A 15,831-nucleotide genomic window follows, 5' to 3' on the forward strand; every position below is an offset into this window, starting at 1 on the left:
TAGGTGTTAAGGCTTCCACATCAGACCATACCGTCCGTGGTGAATGTGGACAATATCCTTTATATATCTCAATTTATCAACGCTGCATTTCATATTGGTGTAAGATTTTGAATATGCTTCCCGTTACCCTAAAAAGAGCTACAATATGTTGTTTCTTGTAGCCTCTGATGGTAAATGTAATTGGGTGTCGAAAATGAAGTTGCTCTTGTATAAATTTGGGTTTGGTTATGTTTGGGAAAAGCAGGGTGTTGATTCCCCAAACTTGTTTATTACTGAATTTGTATCACATCTAAAATGTATTTATGAACAGGATTGGCATTCAGCTCTAAAATGTATCACTATTCATTTTTTGAAATGTCATTTTGTGTTGAACCATATATATCTGCTGTAACTATTGGTAAATTTAGATCGGCAATAGCTCGTTTTCGTTACAGTTCGCATTCCTTGTATATTGATACAGGAAGATATAACAATGTACCTAGAAACTTGAGGATTTGTAAATTATGTATTATTGGTTATGTGGAAAATGAATACCACTTATTGTTAATTTGCAAAGCCTATGATAATTTAAGACAACAATATTTCCATGGAAAGATTTATGTCCATCCTACCCGGGATAAATGTAATATGTTAATGTCTGACTGTAACCAAACTACAATTCGAAATACCGCAATGTATTTGTATTATGCCTTTATCTGCCGTGAGTCAATAATTAATACTGTGGACCAATATACGTACCATGGGCCGATGGCCTAAACATGTACAAAATAAAGAAACTGAAACTGAAGACACTTTTACTACATATATACCGTATTCAACGTAATAAGCGCCCTGCTCTAATAAGCGCCCACGGCGATATTTACTAATATATTTGCTGGTGAACAATCCATATTAGCACTCCTTCGATTGATCAATGTCCAAAAGATTTATTCATTCGCGTAAAATACGCAATTAAATTCTGGAAAAATATATCTATCGTATATATACATTTCAGGCTGTCAGCATAAAGCACGACATTTATCTTTCAAGGCTGTTTTATTTTCACCAAAATAACATTCTATGAAGAGCCCCTTATTTCTAATTTTGAGAGCGCCCTGGGCGCTTATGTCGAATACGGTACATATTATTCACCCATTCTAACAAACAGCAGTGATAAAATCTTGCATTTTCTCCGAGGCACCCTTGAGGCTCCTGCGCATGTGATCACGACAACTACATGTTGACATAGAATCGATCGTCAAACTACAAAAAAATATTACTTTTAACGAGTCCAAGTATGGCATATATGATACACCGGGGTATGTATCCATTCTCCTTCAACAAAAATTCATTTCAAAGTGCCAATAGCGGTAATCTGACTGTGGTTGCTGTTAAAAAAAAATGTGAGCACTATACTCAAGAAAATATGGTAATTGCACTGTTTTTTTTTTTATAATTTCAGTTTATTTTTTGTAAGTCTCGTAACCAACTAAAAGAATATAAGCTTTAGGTTAGAACAGGTGGTGGAACAGAAACAGAATAATGTCACAGGTGGTTCCTACACATGTGATGCATGATTCAGGCATAGAGGTATGAAGAGTTGATGTCGGTTGGCAAATCTCCTGGAGAAGTTGAGATTATTTTGACCCTAGGTAGGCTGATCTGGACCTCTGAGTGAGTTGTTCCCTACTCAGGCAGATGGTCGTCCACACTCATGCAAGCTTCATTTGCTATGAGAGAGAATAATTCTGTTCAGTCCGGTAAATTCAACTAATTAGTCCTGGCCATCGATATAGATAATCGAGATTGATATTTGCTAATTATCCATAAATATCGGAGAAGTAACTTTAGGCAAATGTGCAAGAAAGACCCAAAAAAAATCAACATACTTCACGCCACTGGTGAGCAGCGACACATTTATGCATACATTATTGACAGATGGACAAAAGTACAAATAAACGTTATTTATGCACTGCTTTCGATGTTTGAAATACAATATTTGCATTAATGATGTTACGATCTATTCAAACCTGCAAAGCTGTATGTACCCATGAGACTTGCACTTTATGTGGTCACTTTGATTGGACCCAGACCATTTGTCACACCTTTCATTTACGACACCTCAAGGTCAAGGGCATCAGTGCTGGCATACATTTGTTTGCTGCTTAGATTCCGTACATACTTATGTCATGTTTGTCCAGAGCAACAAGTACACTTTTTGAAATTATTTTCAGACAGTACAAGTTTACAAATTGTAACACCATCTTGCCATTGTTGTTCACACGTGGGACCTGTCTCTTGCCTGCGTGATGTAGACGTAATCACTTTCTCCTAATAAGGCTATTACATCGTTTAACTGATGTTTCCTTGTAAGGTAAAATTTATACAGTTTTGTTATCATTAAAATGTAGCAGTTTGGCCTCTTTCTTTTGGCTTGTATTATGTTCTGTTCTTAAAACCTTCCAAATGGCGTGCCAGATTTGTGGGGAATTTGTCAGCAAAGAGACGGAGACTATTTACAATTTTATTTACAAAAACAATGAGTGAGTGAGTGAGTTGGGTTTAACGCCGCTTTTAACAGTATTCCAGTTATATCACGCCATGTCAGTTTAATGTGGGAGGAAAGCCCGAACTGATGCAGGTCTCAGACGTTTACCACTTCGGTGAAACCCATGAGGACGGGTATAGTGCTGACAAACCTGGAAACATAATCAGGCGAACTGGGATTCGAACCCACAATCATAGGTTTCTGGCGTGTCCAAGGGACGCAATTCTGCACAGCGCCTCAGACGACTGGGCCACCCATGCCCCCATGAAAACAATGAACAATATCTTAAAATATAACTGAGGGTGCCAAAGAGAATCGGTACACCCCTGTGGTTCGTGGGTGAGAGGTTTGCTTGGTTTGAGCGTCAACCCCTCCTACCCAACAACTTTATTTACTTACTTACTTAGACTGGGAATATAACGTGCGCTTCCCAACATATGTGTAATTCGCGCATGGGCCCGCCAGGCCATTGAGTGATCTGTCGAAAAGGGTATGTCCGAAAAGGTGAGGCAACCTAGAGGGGCTTTTAGGGTTGCTTACTTAATTTGGGGGAACAAATTTTGAATTTTGAAATATGCCATGCAGAAGTGGGGAGGACTGAATGGAGTTTTTGTGAGGTTGTGTGGCTCTGTGTTTGTGTAGGTTTACAATTTTAGGGTTATTGACAGCTTGTTTTAGTTTTTTAGATGCATCCGAGTAGGCCTGTTTCATTAGATAGATGCCTTGTGCTTTATAGGTTTGTAAGTCATTTAGGGGGTTTAGTAGCGTTGCTAGTGTCATTTGATTGTTGCCATTAGTGTGGATTGGAGTGTTGTTCTATGTTGCTGGTAATGTGTGCAATCTTGTATTATGTGTTCAGGAGTTTCCTTTAAGTTGCAGTTGGGACATTTACTGGTTTGGTGTTTCCTAATTTGGTTTAGGTGGGAGTTTAACTAAGTGTGGCATGTGTGTTGTTTGGTTATTACTCCGTCAATTATTTTGGTTTTATGATGGATTTTTGTTTTTCGGAATGGCTTTTGTAGGTGTTTTAGTTTGCCGTCAGATTTCTGATAGTTATTTTGCCACTTTTGGAAGATTTTCTCCTTTTTGACACTTTTAATTCGTTTTTTTTATTTTGGTATGTTCTAATTTTAGTGCTGATTTGGCTGCTTTGTCGATGTGTTCGTTGTCAAACACTCCAACGTGGGCAGGGATCCAAACTATTTCTATGTCTTTTCCTATTTATGTAGATTGTTGGTGCTTTTAAGTATCAGAATTAGTTTTTGGCGTCTTGATGTGTTTTTGTTTTTTATGGCCTGAGCCCACTTAATGAATCTGAAAGGATTAGTTTTTTTTTATGTCTATTTATTTGATCGATGTGCAGGGCTGTTACTATCCCCATTAATTCGGCTGTGAAAATTGATTGATTATTTGGGACCCTATAGGATTTTGTTTCTTTTGGGGGTTTGTTGATATGGATGCCGAATCCTGTGCATTTTGAGCCCGGGTCAGTGACCCGTCTGTGTAAATGTGGCACCAATTTGGCCATTTTCATGTATGTATGCTTGTGTTTTGGAATTAGCTATATTTGCATCAGTTTCTTTATTTAGTTTTGTGGAGAGAGATATGTCGATTTTGGGGTTTGGGATTTTGGGTATTTGTTTTGGGTAGGTGTATTTTGGTGCTGTGTTTAGTTTTAAATTATTAACACCTTGTTTCTGTATGTATTTAACAAAACTAAGAACAATAAAAGGAATGTGATTGGTTGTTGATACACAATGGGGTATGCACTATATTACAGTTATTGAATGGCTAGACAGAGGGGAATACTTAATCCTGTTGGACTGGCACTAATCTTGTTGGCATATTTACTGGGTCCTTGGAATGAGATACCACAATAGACAAGCTTGTATGGGGGCTAATCCTTAATGAGCCTAAATTGAAGTAATTGCTGAATGTTATTCTAATATAGCTGATGACAGATTTACTAAATAAAATAGTTCAAGGCAATCTATAAAACTATGTAGACATATTTTTTGTCTTATTGAATAGTATGTCTGGGAGATGGGTTCTTGTTACCTTAGACTAGTATTTATCAAAAACATTTAAATCTATTAAACTATGTAGACATATTTTTTGTCTTATTGAATAGTATGTCTAGGAGATGGTTTCTTGTTACTTGAGGCTAGTATCTATGATAAAGACATAACTGAAACTACTACTATTTTGTATCTGCATTTTTCCTGGATCCTAATATATATTACTTGCTGTTCTATAATTACCGTATTCGACGTAATAAGCGCCCCTCTCTAATAAGCGCCCACGGCGATATTTGCTAATATATTGGCAAGTGAACAATCCCAATTAGCACCCCTTCCAATTGATCAATGTACACAAGACCTATTTATTCGTGTATAATACGCAATCGTGTGATATGTGCACTCTTAATTATGGGCAATTAAATTCTGGAAAAATATATATGTCGTATATAAACAGTCAGGCCGTCAGCATAAACCACAAAATTTATCTTTCAACTCTGTTTTTTCCACCAAAATAATATTCTAATAAGAGCCCCCTATTTCTAATTTTGAGAGCGCCCTGGGCGCTTATTACGTCGAATACGGTATATGAAAATTTGTATAAATGTTACGCCATGATAACCTATAAAAGCACTTGCTGTGGATCAAATCATTATGTGGAAACAGTGTTAATTTCATATCATGATGCCCCTTCTGCCACGTCAAGCTGACACGCCGTGATATGACTGGAATATTGTTCAAAGCATAGTTACACTCAACTCAATAAATACATGACATGCATTTTATGAGAAACGTTTTATGAATATCTATGATAAATTGGAATGAAAGCAGCTTACTGCTTTGTTTAAAATAACATCGATATGTTGATGTAATTATTGATCCCGAATTAACCAGAGATATACTGAGATGTATTTCTCCTCTCCTCTCTTCTTGTGGATGTAAACCTTAATGGGTATGCTTTTCCTTTCTTTGTGAACAAAGATTTCATAGTTGGTAAAGACATGTTATTGACTACTTACTTGAGTGTGCTGTTTTCTGTGTTTACCTGTGTTGTCAAGGTGATGGCAGGGAGCACAGGTATTTGATTGATTAAGAGGCAGATATACCAAAAGACCTTAAAGGGGAAGTGTACACGCAAAAATCACTTTCTTTCTTTTTCTAAACAAAACGCAATTTTAGAATTAGTTAGTATCTGTGTTTGAAAATATACACTCATTTTTTTTCACAGTGAAAGTAGGAAGCTCACAATAGTGTGAAAGTGATATGCCGTTATGAGGCCTTCGTTTTACAAGCGAAATAGGCCTGAGTTATCCCCCTTAGATTATGACGTAATTGGTGCCAATTCAACTGGGTCCCTGTCTATTCTCAACGCAAAAGATATCAAGGACCAGTTTGCGGTAAAACAACATGGTCTACGACACACTCCGGCGCAGTGGTGACTCAGTATAACACAATTCTGGCTGGCATCTGAGATGCTAGAATCACAAAACTGTACCTACACCACGTGAAGCGGCTCTAACAAAGCATGATGACGTCATAATGTTTATCAATTGGCACCAATGACGTCATATTGCAAGGGACATAAGCCATGGTGTTTTTGTTATGGAAATAGAACACTTGGAAAATGTGAAAAATGTAAATCGTTTTAGTGCAAAAAATATGTTAATTAAATATGATGTTTTTATATTTTTGTCTATGACACTTCTATGTTAACACATTTGATGTGGAAAAAGTACAAGAAAAAATGGTTCATTCCCGTGTGAACTTGCCCTTTAAGAGAGGGTGCTTGTTGTTACCTCCCTAGTGCCTGGGGTCAAGGTAATAAAACAAGGACTGGTCGGCTTGGCGCCAGTAGAGTGTCTGAGTGGAGTATCCATGTTGAACTTTGGCATGGTACTTCAGAGGGCTATCACTATAAAGAAAGGTTCAAGTGTTCAAGTTATGATTGTGCAATTCATGTACATTAGACATGTTAGACTAGACTCCCCACTTCCCTTCCACTGTCATGTTAACAGTTTGAGTCAGGTAAAAAACAAACAACAAAAACCCAGGTTTTTTATTAAGTGATTTGAACAATTTCTTTACCTTCTTTTGGGGAAGGTTTTTGTGCCTTTAATTGGAAAACAGCTTGACTCTTAGTTTTTGATAAGGTTGTTCTTTTATTGGCAGATTTTAATAGGAGGATGAGTGAGTGAGTGAGTGAATACGGTTTTACGCCACTTTATCAATATTCCAGCAATATCATGGCGGGGGACGCCAGAAATAGGCTTCGCCCATTGTACCCATGTTGGGAATCGAACCCGGGTCTTAGTCGAACGAGCGAACACTTTAACCACTTGGCTACCCGACCGCCCCGAAATGGAGTGAAAATATGGCCAGTTTGTCAGCAGGATATGTGAGAATGAAACATAGTATTCAGTGTATTCACGCACTCTGTTTTGTTATTGTGTCCTGTGATATTAGTCATAGTGAGTATGCGAGTCTATTTTCCCTCCAAGTTAAGTAGTATTCCAATATCGTTGTGGTCGACACCAGCAAAAAGCTTCACAAAAAGCTTCACACTAGCTTGTAGCCATGTGGGGAATCAAAACCTGGACGTTGGTATGTCTCTATAAATAAGATGATCCACCCTTGTACTGCCCAGCGGGGGGCGGTCGGGTAGCCTAGTGGTTAAAGCGTTCGCTCATCACGCCAAAGACCCGGGTTCCATTACCGACATGGATACAATGTGTGGAGCCCATTTCTGGTGTCCCCCCCGCGATATTGCTGCTCGCTCGCTCACTCACTCACTCACTCACTCACTCACTCACTCACTCACTCACTCACTCACTGCCCTGCCCTGCCCTGCCCTGCCCTTCCCTGCCCTGCCCTGCCCTGCCCTGCCCTGCCCTGCCCTGCCCTGCCCTGCCCTGCCCTGCCCTGCCCTGCCCTGCCCTGCCCTGCGACAATTAAACCAGATTTCTGTTAAACCTTGGTCTGTACAGTGAGGAGATGAGCAATAGACTTTCATTAAAGCCATTACACAGACTCTCCTCCATGTGCCCTGGAGCACAGTCATGGGTGCAGTGTGCAGCTTTGATGGCTGAGCGATGAGATGCACATCAGCTTCATCAAAGTGTTGTTGATGTAGTGCTCATTGTTTGAAGTGAGGTGACTGGTCCAGCTTAATGTTGGCCTCTTTGAAATCTGATCTTGATAATATTTTGAGGATGACTTTGAGGTGTTTGCATCTGCAGGGTTTCAAAGTGGACATTAGCGTCATCCAAAATGTCGGAAAGATTTTTTTTCCCCATTTGGTAATGATGTTGAAGAATGATTGTCAAAATGTCATAAAGCCATTTGTTACGAACAACATCACTTTCATACTGACAAAATATATCAATATGACAGGTTGCATATGAAGTATCAACACAATAGATAAAATACTGTATATCTGCCTCAGAGGGGAATAAATTTCTCTGAGGGGGGGAAAAACCTCTTATACCCCGCCACGAGCAAGTCAGACTGCACGTGGATTTCTGAGAGGCTGAATAAATAAATCCTTATACCCTGCTTCAAAGAAAAAAGCTGCACACTTTTTCTGAGTCAATGGAAGTCATGTGACATAGCGCAAGCTAAACTCTAAGCTTTTCAGACTTGGAGACTTGGTTGATGTCGTGTCCCTGCACCCCGATGGAGATGGACGCTGCTTATATGTCGACCACTGGTTTATCTCATCCAGACTTAGATGAATTACAGGTTCTTGTGATATATCTGGAATATTGCTGACTTGCCGTGTGACTGTTTCAGGCCCCATGCCCGGACACGTACCGGGGGAAGTACCGAGACAGCACCCCCAACCCCGAGGTGGCCTACGCCGACGAGGTCTACCAGCTGCTGCAGAAGGTGAAGGCCAAGGGCAGGAAGGTAAGTGATGCTTGGTGGTGCCAGATTAGACTAACATAAGTACCACAAATAAAGCGGTCTTACTTAGATATATATGAATGAAAGCAGTTGGTTTTATTTCTGGACCAGAACTTGAACATTATTAGAAGTCTCTATGAAACTTGGTACACACATTCACCATATAGTGTTGATGTGCCTTTTGCTATTTATGATTCATCCACATTTCTTTTCTTTTATGTAAATTTTATAAATTTGGACTTAGTCCCTGAACTGAATGAAAGCAGTGGGTTTCATTTCTGGAGCAGAACTAGAACATTATTTTAGTGATATATGTAAGAAACTTTTTAAAAACATTCTCCATATAGTGTAGATGTGCCTTTTGCTGTTTATGTTTCCCCCGATTATTTTGTTTTTATGTGAATGTTATTCTTTTGGACAAATGAAAGCAATGTTAACAATTTTGCCTCAGGTCTGTTATGTACTTATCCATGAAACTTTGTACAATACCAGTCTAAGGCTGTTATAGAGTCTTTGTTCATACAGATTTTATAATTATGTTTTATTTTCTTAATTCAATTACATGACACACCAGTGGACACTGCAACAAACAAAGGATTCATAGTAGATGCTTTAGAAATTCACCAGGTTTTTTAGGGGTCAGCATGCTCACAACTTCAGTACCTTATCTGTACCGTGTACCTTACTCTGGTAACTATGTAAAGTGTAGGCCTGCAACAATGCCTGCCTGTATAACATTGCTCCACAATACACTCGTGATATCTAAATGTGTGAATTGTGCAGTAATATTCTTAGCCTTCACAAACTGGAAGATGATTATAACCTTTGTTTATCATTACAGTTTACTAAATAAACAAGGTTCTACTGTTAGTGTAGTGTGTTTTTATATTAGTGTTTACTGGCCATGTCCTGATAAACAAGGTTCTACTGTTAGTGTAGTGTGTTTATATAAGTGTTTCCTGGCCATGTCCTGATAAACAAGGTTCTACTGTTGGTGTAGTGTGTTTATATTAGTGTTTACTGGCCATGTCCTGATAAACAAGGTTCTACTGTTGGTGTAGTGTGTTAAATTATATTAGTTAATGTTTACTGGTCATTTCCTGATAAACAAGGTTCTACTGTTAGTGTGGTGTGTTAAGTGATATTAGTTTACATTTACAGGCCATGTCCTGATAAACAAGGTTCTGCTGTTTGTGTAGTGTGTTAAATGATATTAGTTACTACTTACAGGCCATGTCTTGATAAACAAGGTTCTTCTGTTTGGGTAGTGTGTTAAGTGATATTAGATAATATTTACTGGTCTTGACCTGATAAACAAGGTTCTGCTGTTAGTGTGGTGTGTTAAATGATATTAGTTAATATTTACAGGCCATGTCCTGATAAACAAGGTTCTACAATCAGTGTAGTGTGTTAAATTATAAAAGTAAATATTTACTGACCATGTCCTGATAAACAAGGTTCTACTGTAAGTGTAGTGTGTTCTTTGTCAATGCCATTAACTTTACCTGGGACAGAGGGCCATGTTTCCTACCCCACATCCGTATAGTGTGAAATAAGTCCATTGTTGGTTTAGGAGCATGAGTGGTCCAGTCTAAGGCACTGCATTTTGCTGTTCACAGTTGTGTCCCTTTTGCATGCCAGGAACCTATGGTTGTGGGTTCAAGTCCTGGTTATGATTCAAGGTTTGTCTGCACAATACCCATGCTAGTGGTAAATGTCTGAGACTGAAATCACTTCAAGCTTTAGCTGACATGCCGTGATATAACTGGAGTACCGTATTTTCTTGAGTATAGTGCGCACTTATTTTCGAAAAAACACAGCTGTGTAGAAGGGGGTGCGCATTATACACAAATTATGAGTTTAGATGTTTTTTTCCCCCATGGAAAGACATTACCGTGAGCACGAAACACCGGAAATACCATGTCAACAAATCCATACTGAAGTACGCAAAATAATCATGTAATTACACTGTCTGGCTATAAAAAGTGTTCTTTGTATATCTGGACTTATGTTTGTAACTCATTTCATTAATTTTATTCAAAATTCTTTTTAATATTGTTTTTATTAATTTCGGCGAAATCGTGTGTGAAGCGATCGGAAGATCGCACAACTCACCGTTATTAACAGCAACCACGGTCAGAATACTGCTATTGACGCCTTGAAACTAACTTTAGTTGACAGAGAATGGATACATATATAATAAATGACATACTTTGACTCGTTAAAAGTCATATTTGTTTTTGTTTGACGGTTCTATGTCAACATGAAATTCTCGCGATCCCCCGATCACGTGCGCGTGAGCCTTGACGGTGACTGGTCAGACTGGTTCCATGTAAAAAATAAAACCCGGGAATAGCGATCAGCTGCTTCGCTTAGGGTTATTATTATTTTAAATATGTTTAGTATGCATATAATTAAGAAAATAATGGAATATATTATTCCTGATAAAAAAAAATAGTTTCAGATACAATTGTTGCCGATCCTTGCATTAAAAATCCTATAAAGTTATATCATCGGGTGTGTCTTGAGCGAATCACCAGTCGATTCCATGAAAACGTGTGTACAGCTGATTGCCGTTTCCGGCTTAGTTTACGAGAAAATACACAAGGTAATCTTAATCCCTAGATATAAAACAATGCCTAGCAGAACTATAAATACTATTTAATCGGTAAATAAACATGTCTGGTGATTTTTTATCTCAAATTTCGAATTTGTACTGATGCAGTTTCTCATCACCCATTCGGTGTAATTTTTTTCTGCGCATAATATTCAAATTTCTTTGTTTCCAAAATATTAAACCCACTAGAGGGGGTTGCGCACTATACTCAAGAAAATACGGTACTCAAAGCTGCCTTAAAACCTATCTCACTCACTCACCCATTGTTGGTTTCCTCCACTGACTAATGGCTGGAATAATGATTATATGTATAGAATTAAACTCATTTCATCCTTCAGTTTATTATGAGATCTGTCACAAAATCTACAAGTACAAGACAGCAATGTAGTTTTACCACATTCCTATGAGGATGATGTCTTGAAAATTTAAAATGGCCATAAACCTTCACACAGTCGTTTTTTTCCAAATCTCCTGATGAGATTGATGGGGACTTGAAATTGTTTATCAGATGGACTCAAAACTAGGGATTGGGAAGAGCTAAGTAATTTTTGCAAGTACATATAGTTAGATCCTGTTTGATTTAGGATTGCTGTCTTAACAAGTGAGTTTGTTTTGTGGCGTGTTTCTCGTCTTCTGAAGTTTCCTGTTAACCACTGGTCGGGTGCAGGTGACACTTTGTTGCATAACTCGGCTATTAACCCTTTGACTGCTGCATCATTGGAAACTTTGACCAAGGTAGCCTATGGAGATTCTGGGTTAGAACTGGTCCCCAGTTACATGCACATGTCATTGAAGTTGACCAACACGAGTGGGATGGCCATTTGTTGCGTGTCATCATGCCCTTATTGCACTGAGACATGGTGAGGTTGCCTTGTGGTTATATAGCGTTCGCTCGCCACACCGAAGACCGGGGTTCGATTCCCCACATGGGTACAATGGTTGAAGTCTTAATCAGTAGAGATGAATGTCAGTGCACAAAGGCAAATATTAGCATTTACATTTTTGTTTTAGGCCAGATCAGTTTTGTTTTTTGTTTTGTGGATTTTCTGGAGATGATGCCCTCTCTAGTTGTTTGACCACTGTCAGTATACACTATACCTGCACGAGACAAATGGTGCATCTCGAGTCATGGAACTATGAAGTCACATGTGATCGGTTCATGAGTGTTAGCTCTTTGACCGAGGCAGCCTATTGAGATTCTGGGGTAGAATTGGTTCTCAGTTACATGCACTTGTCATTGGAGGTGACCAACACGAGTGGGATGGCCAATTATTGCGTGTCATCATGCGCCCTGGTAGCACTGGGGTGGGTGGGGGGAGGTTAGCCTAGTGGTTATTGTGTTCGCTCGCAAAGCCGAAGACCGGGGTTCGATTCCCCACATGGGTACAATGGTTGAAGCCCATTTCTGGTGTCCCCTGCTGTGATATGGCTGGAATATTGCTAAAAGCGGTGTAAATCTATTCTGGTGCCAACAATTGTTTCTTTTTCCCTCATAACGTTCTTGTCCAATTTTAAGCATGAACAATTTGGAAATGTCTTTTCTGGATGAATTGGGGTTTACAATTATGGCTGTATAAAGCTTGCCTTTGCTTTTGAAAACATGAGGTATTCAGATGGTAGTATGTGTCCATTCAGGGTGAGATTTAACAACAGATTTGTATTTGGCCAGCAGGGCTTTCCCCTATTAGAATTTACTGGCCCTTCTCCAAACTAACTGGTCTACAACTAAATGTGGAGGCGTTGAAGTGGCCGAATTTGAGGTCACATAGCTACCTAGCAGGTCTCTGAAAAGTTTAGAACTGCTCACCCCAAAAATGTTTTTTCCTGCACTCTGAGATTAAATCTTGGCTTCCATTTGCCTCATTTTGTGGCGATTTTATAAGCAAATTAAAAAAGCTGTTGTACACAACTTTACAAAATGGTGGCCGGTTGTCTACATTCTACAGAGATTATCCAATATAAAAAATTAAGGGTTGAAATATTGACTTGCCAGACGGGCCATCTTTCAGCAAGCCCTTTGTTATTTTTACTGGCCACGGATCAATTGGCCAGCAGTTAAAATGACCCCTGCCAATGTAGGCCAGGAGGTGCTGCTTCCTATGAACAATTCCGATATTGACTTGCTGCTACACTGAACTACGGACTGTCTGCATAGTGTTTTCCCTGATCCAAATATGCTTCGCACTTTTTCTGCTTCACAAAGGGCATGTGTCGCGATCTAACGACAAATGATTCACTTCCTAAGACACTAGTCTTCGAGTACTTATATTGTATATAGTGCAACAATATATTTACTTGTCGAGTTGGAAAGCGCACCAGTAAAGATTATTTTTTTGCCATTCTACTCAGCAGGACATTGAAAGTTCATGGTCGACAATATAAGTACACATATCTGAAAGCAAGTGTTTGAGGAATTGGAAATCTATTAGGAAAACACTGTACGACAGCCCATAGCTCTGTGAGCGTCTAGTCAATATGGAAATCATTCATTGGGCGCAGCACTTACAGTCACTGTCACTAGCCAGGAGTTATGAAGAGAAGGGCATGATATTTATGCCTTGGTCTGTAGATCTGTAATCCCAGCATTGTCAGTGTCTTTTTCGATTTGTGTTGATTGTCTTCCATTTTTGCGTGAATTATGGGCTCTCTTCATGATTGTCTGTATCAAGTTGAGTGACTGTGTGATCTTCGTAGACAGGATGGATCGTACTCCTGCTAAGAAGTTCTGGTTTGCTTGGTGGTCATGGCATAAAACAACATTCACACACTCCCTCACTCATGTGTATCCTTGTGACTGATGTGTATCCTTGTGTTTCAGGTTGGGGCCTTCATCTGTGAGCCCCTGATGGGAGCAGGTGGCATCGTTGTGTTCCCTAAGAACTACCTCAAACTTGCCTACAGGTAATGAACAATGTATAGAGTGAGTGAGTTGGGTTTTACTCCGCTTTGAACACTGTTCCAGTTAATTCCATCGTGTCAGCGTGATGTGGGAGGAGAGTCCGAAGGGATGCTGGTCCAGACGCTTACTGTTTACCACGTTGGTGAAACCCACGAGCACGGGTATGGTGCCGAGAAACCTAGAAACATAATTGGGGCGAACTAGGATTCTAACCCCCGATCATAGGTTTCTGGCGTGCCTAAGGGACGCAACTCTGCACAGCGAATTGTGGTGGCTTAGACGAGGGGCCACCTTGTAGATAGCAGGGGGATTTATGCCTGTAGGTCATTTCAGATCCTGATTTCACCTGACTGTTATTCTATATTTCTTTACGTTTGTAAAGATCAAAGTACATTCTTCTAAGTCTTTGTAATTTATTTTTTCATGATGTTATTGAATTGCAACCTCTTTAGGAATTTGGAGGATTTGAATGACCCCTTGTCTAAGACACAGCATTTGGTGGGGCAGAGTCGCATCTCTTAGGTTTGCCAGAAACTTATGACTCTTGGTTCGAATCCTGCTTTGCTGTGATTATGTTTCTAGATTTGTCAGCACCATACCTGTACCCGTGGGTTTCAACATAGCAGTAAACGTCCAAGACCTGTATTGTGGGTTTGAATCCCGGTTTTGCCCCTATCATGTTTCTAGATTTGTCAGCACCATACCCGTACTCGTGGGTTTCAACATAGCAGTAAACGTCTAAGACCTGCATCACTTCAGGCTTTCCTCCCACATCAGACTACCTCCCTGATCTAGTGGTAGAGTGTCTGCCCAGAGAGCTGAAGGTCCGGGGTTCAATCCCTGGTCGCGTCATACCAACAGATGTTAAAAGGTGGTACTTATTGTTACCCTGTCTGGTGCTCGGCATTAAGAGGCTGAAACAAGGACTGGTCGGCTTGGAGTAAGCATGCTGCACACACACACACACACACACACACACACACACACACACACACACACACATGTTGCTATATAAGTGCAATAACCTTGGACCCATTTCACCTCCCACGACCTCCTCCCACATCAAGCTGACATGCCATGGTGTAACTACGAGGGGTGTTCATTAAAGATTTCCCCTGACCCACTTCCGATGGACCTAGTGGAATGAAACTTGGCATAGGTATTAGTCTTTCTCCACATAGGAACCACCAAGAGTTACACACTTCTCCCATCGTTTTATGCAACTATGGAGACCTCGCTTGTAAAAGCCCTCATTTTGCGTCTCAAACCAGGACTTGACTTCAGAAATCAGTGTTTCATCATCTGTGAAACGTTTTCCCTTAAAAAAAGGACTTCATGGTTGGAAAGAGATGGAAGTCAGATGGTGCAAGGTCAGGAGAGTAAGGAGGATATGGAAGGATTTCATAGCCACAGGACCGCGCTTCTGTCTGGGCAACATGAGAGTTGTGTACTGGAGCATTGTCTTGCAGCAGACGGACACCCTTGGTCAGCATGCCACGCCTATTAAGCTTGATAGCGTCCCGCAATTTCCGCAGCAGTGAAGCATAATAAGCTCCTGTAATTGTGGTACCCTTGCCAAGAAATCGATCATCACTACTCCATGCTGGTCCCAAAACACCGTGAGCATGACCTTGCCTGCAGAGGGTTGAACACGTGCCTTCTTTGGGGGTGGTGACTCCACATGCTTCCATTGCATCGACTGAACTTTAGTCTCAGGATCATAGTGATGGACCCATGTTTCATCCTGTGTGATAAGCCTGTCAAAAACGTTTGCCTGGGTTTTTTGGCACATGTCCAAAAGATCCTTTGAGCAATTGACTCATTCCTGCTTTTGGAAAGGTGTGAGCAACCTGGGAATCCATCGTGC

At 40.0% G+C, this 15,831-nt stretch overlaps 1 protein-coding gene across 1 annotated transcript in view; it reads left to right on the forward strand.

The window, feature by feature from the left end:
• LOC139469450 (5-phosphohydroxy-L-lysine phospho-lyase-like) overlaps positions 1–15,831 on the forward strand; it is a 71,552-nt gene that overhangs the window by 39,024 nt on the left and 16,697 nt on the right. Inside the window, exons 7-8 of the mRNA XM_071251628.1 lie at positions 8,335–8,451; positions 13,884–13,966. Of these exons, the coding sequence (XP_071107729.1) occupies positions 8,335–8,451; positions 13,884–13,966 (200 nt within the window). The remainder of the gene's footprint in view (positions 1–8,334; positions 8,452–13,883; positions 13,967–15,831) is intronic.

The sequence above is a fragment of the Haliotis cracherodii genome, unplaced genomic scaffold, assembly GCF_022045235.1.
Source record: "Haliotis cracherodii isolate W230 unplaced genomic scaffold, xgHalCrac1.p SCAF_2, whole genome shotgun sequence".
NCBI lineage: Eukaryota > Metazoa > Mollusca > Gastropoda > Lepetellida > Haliotidae > Haliotis > Haliotis cracherodii.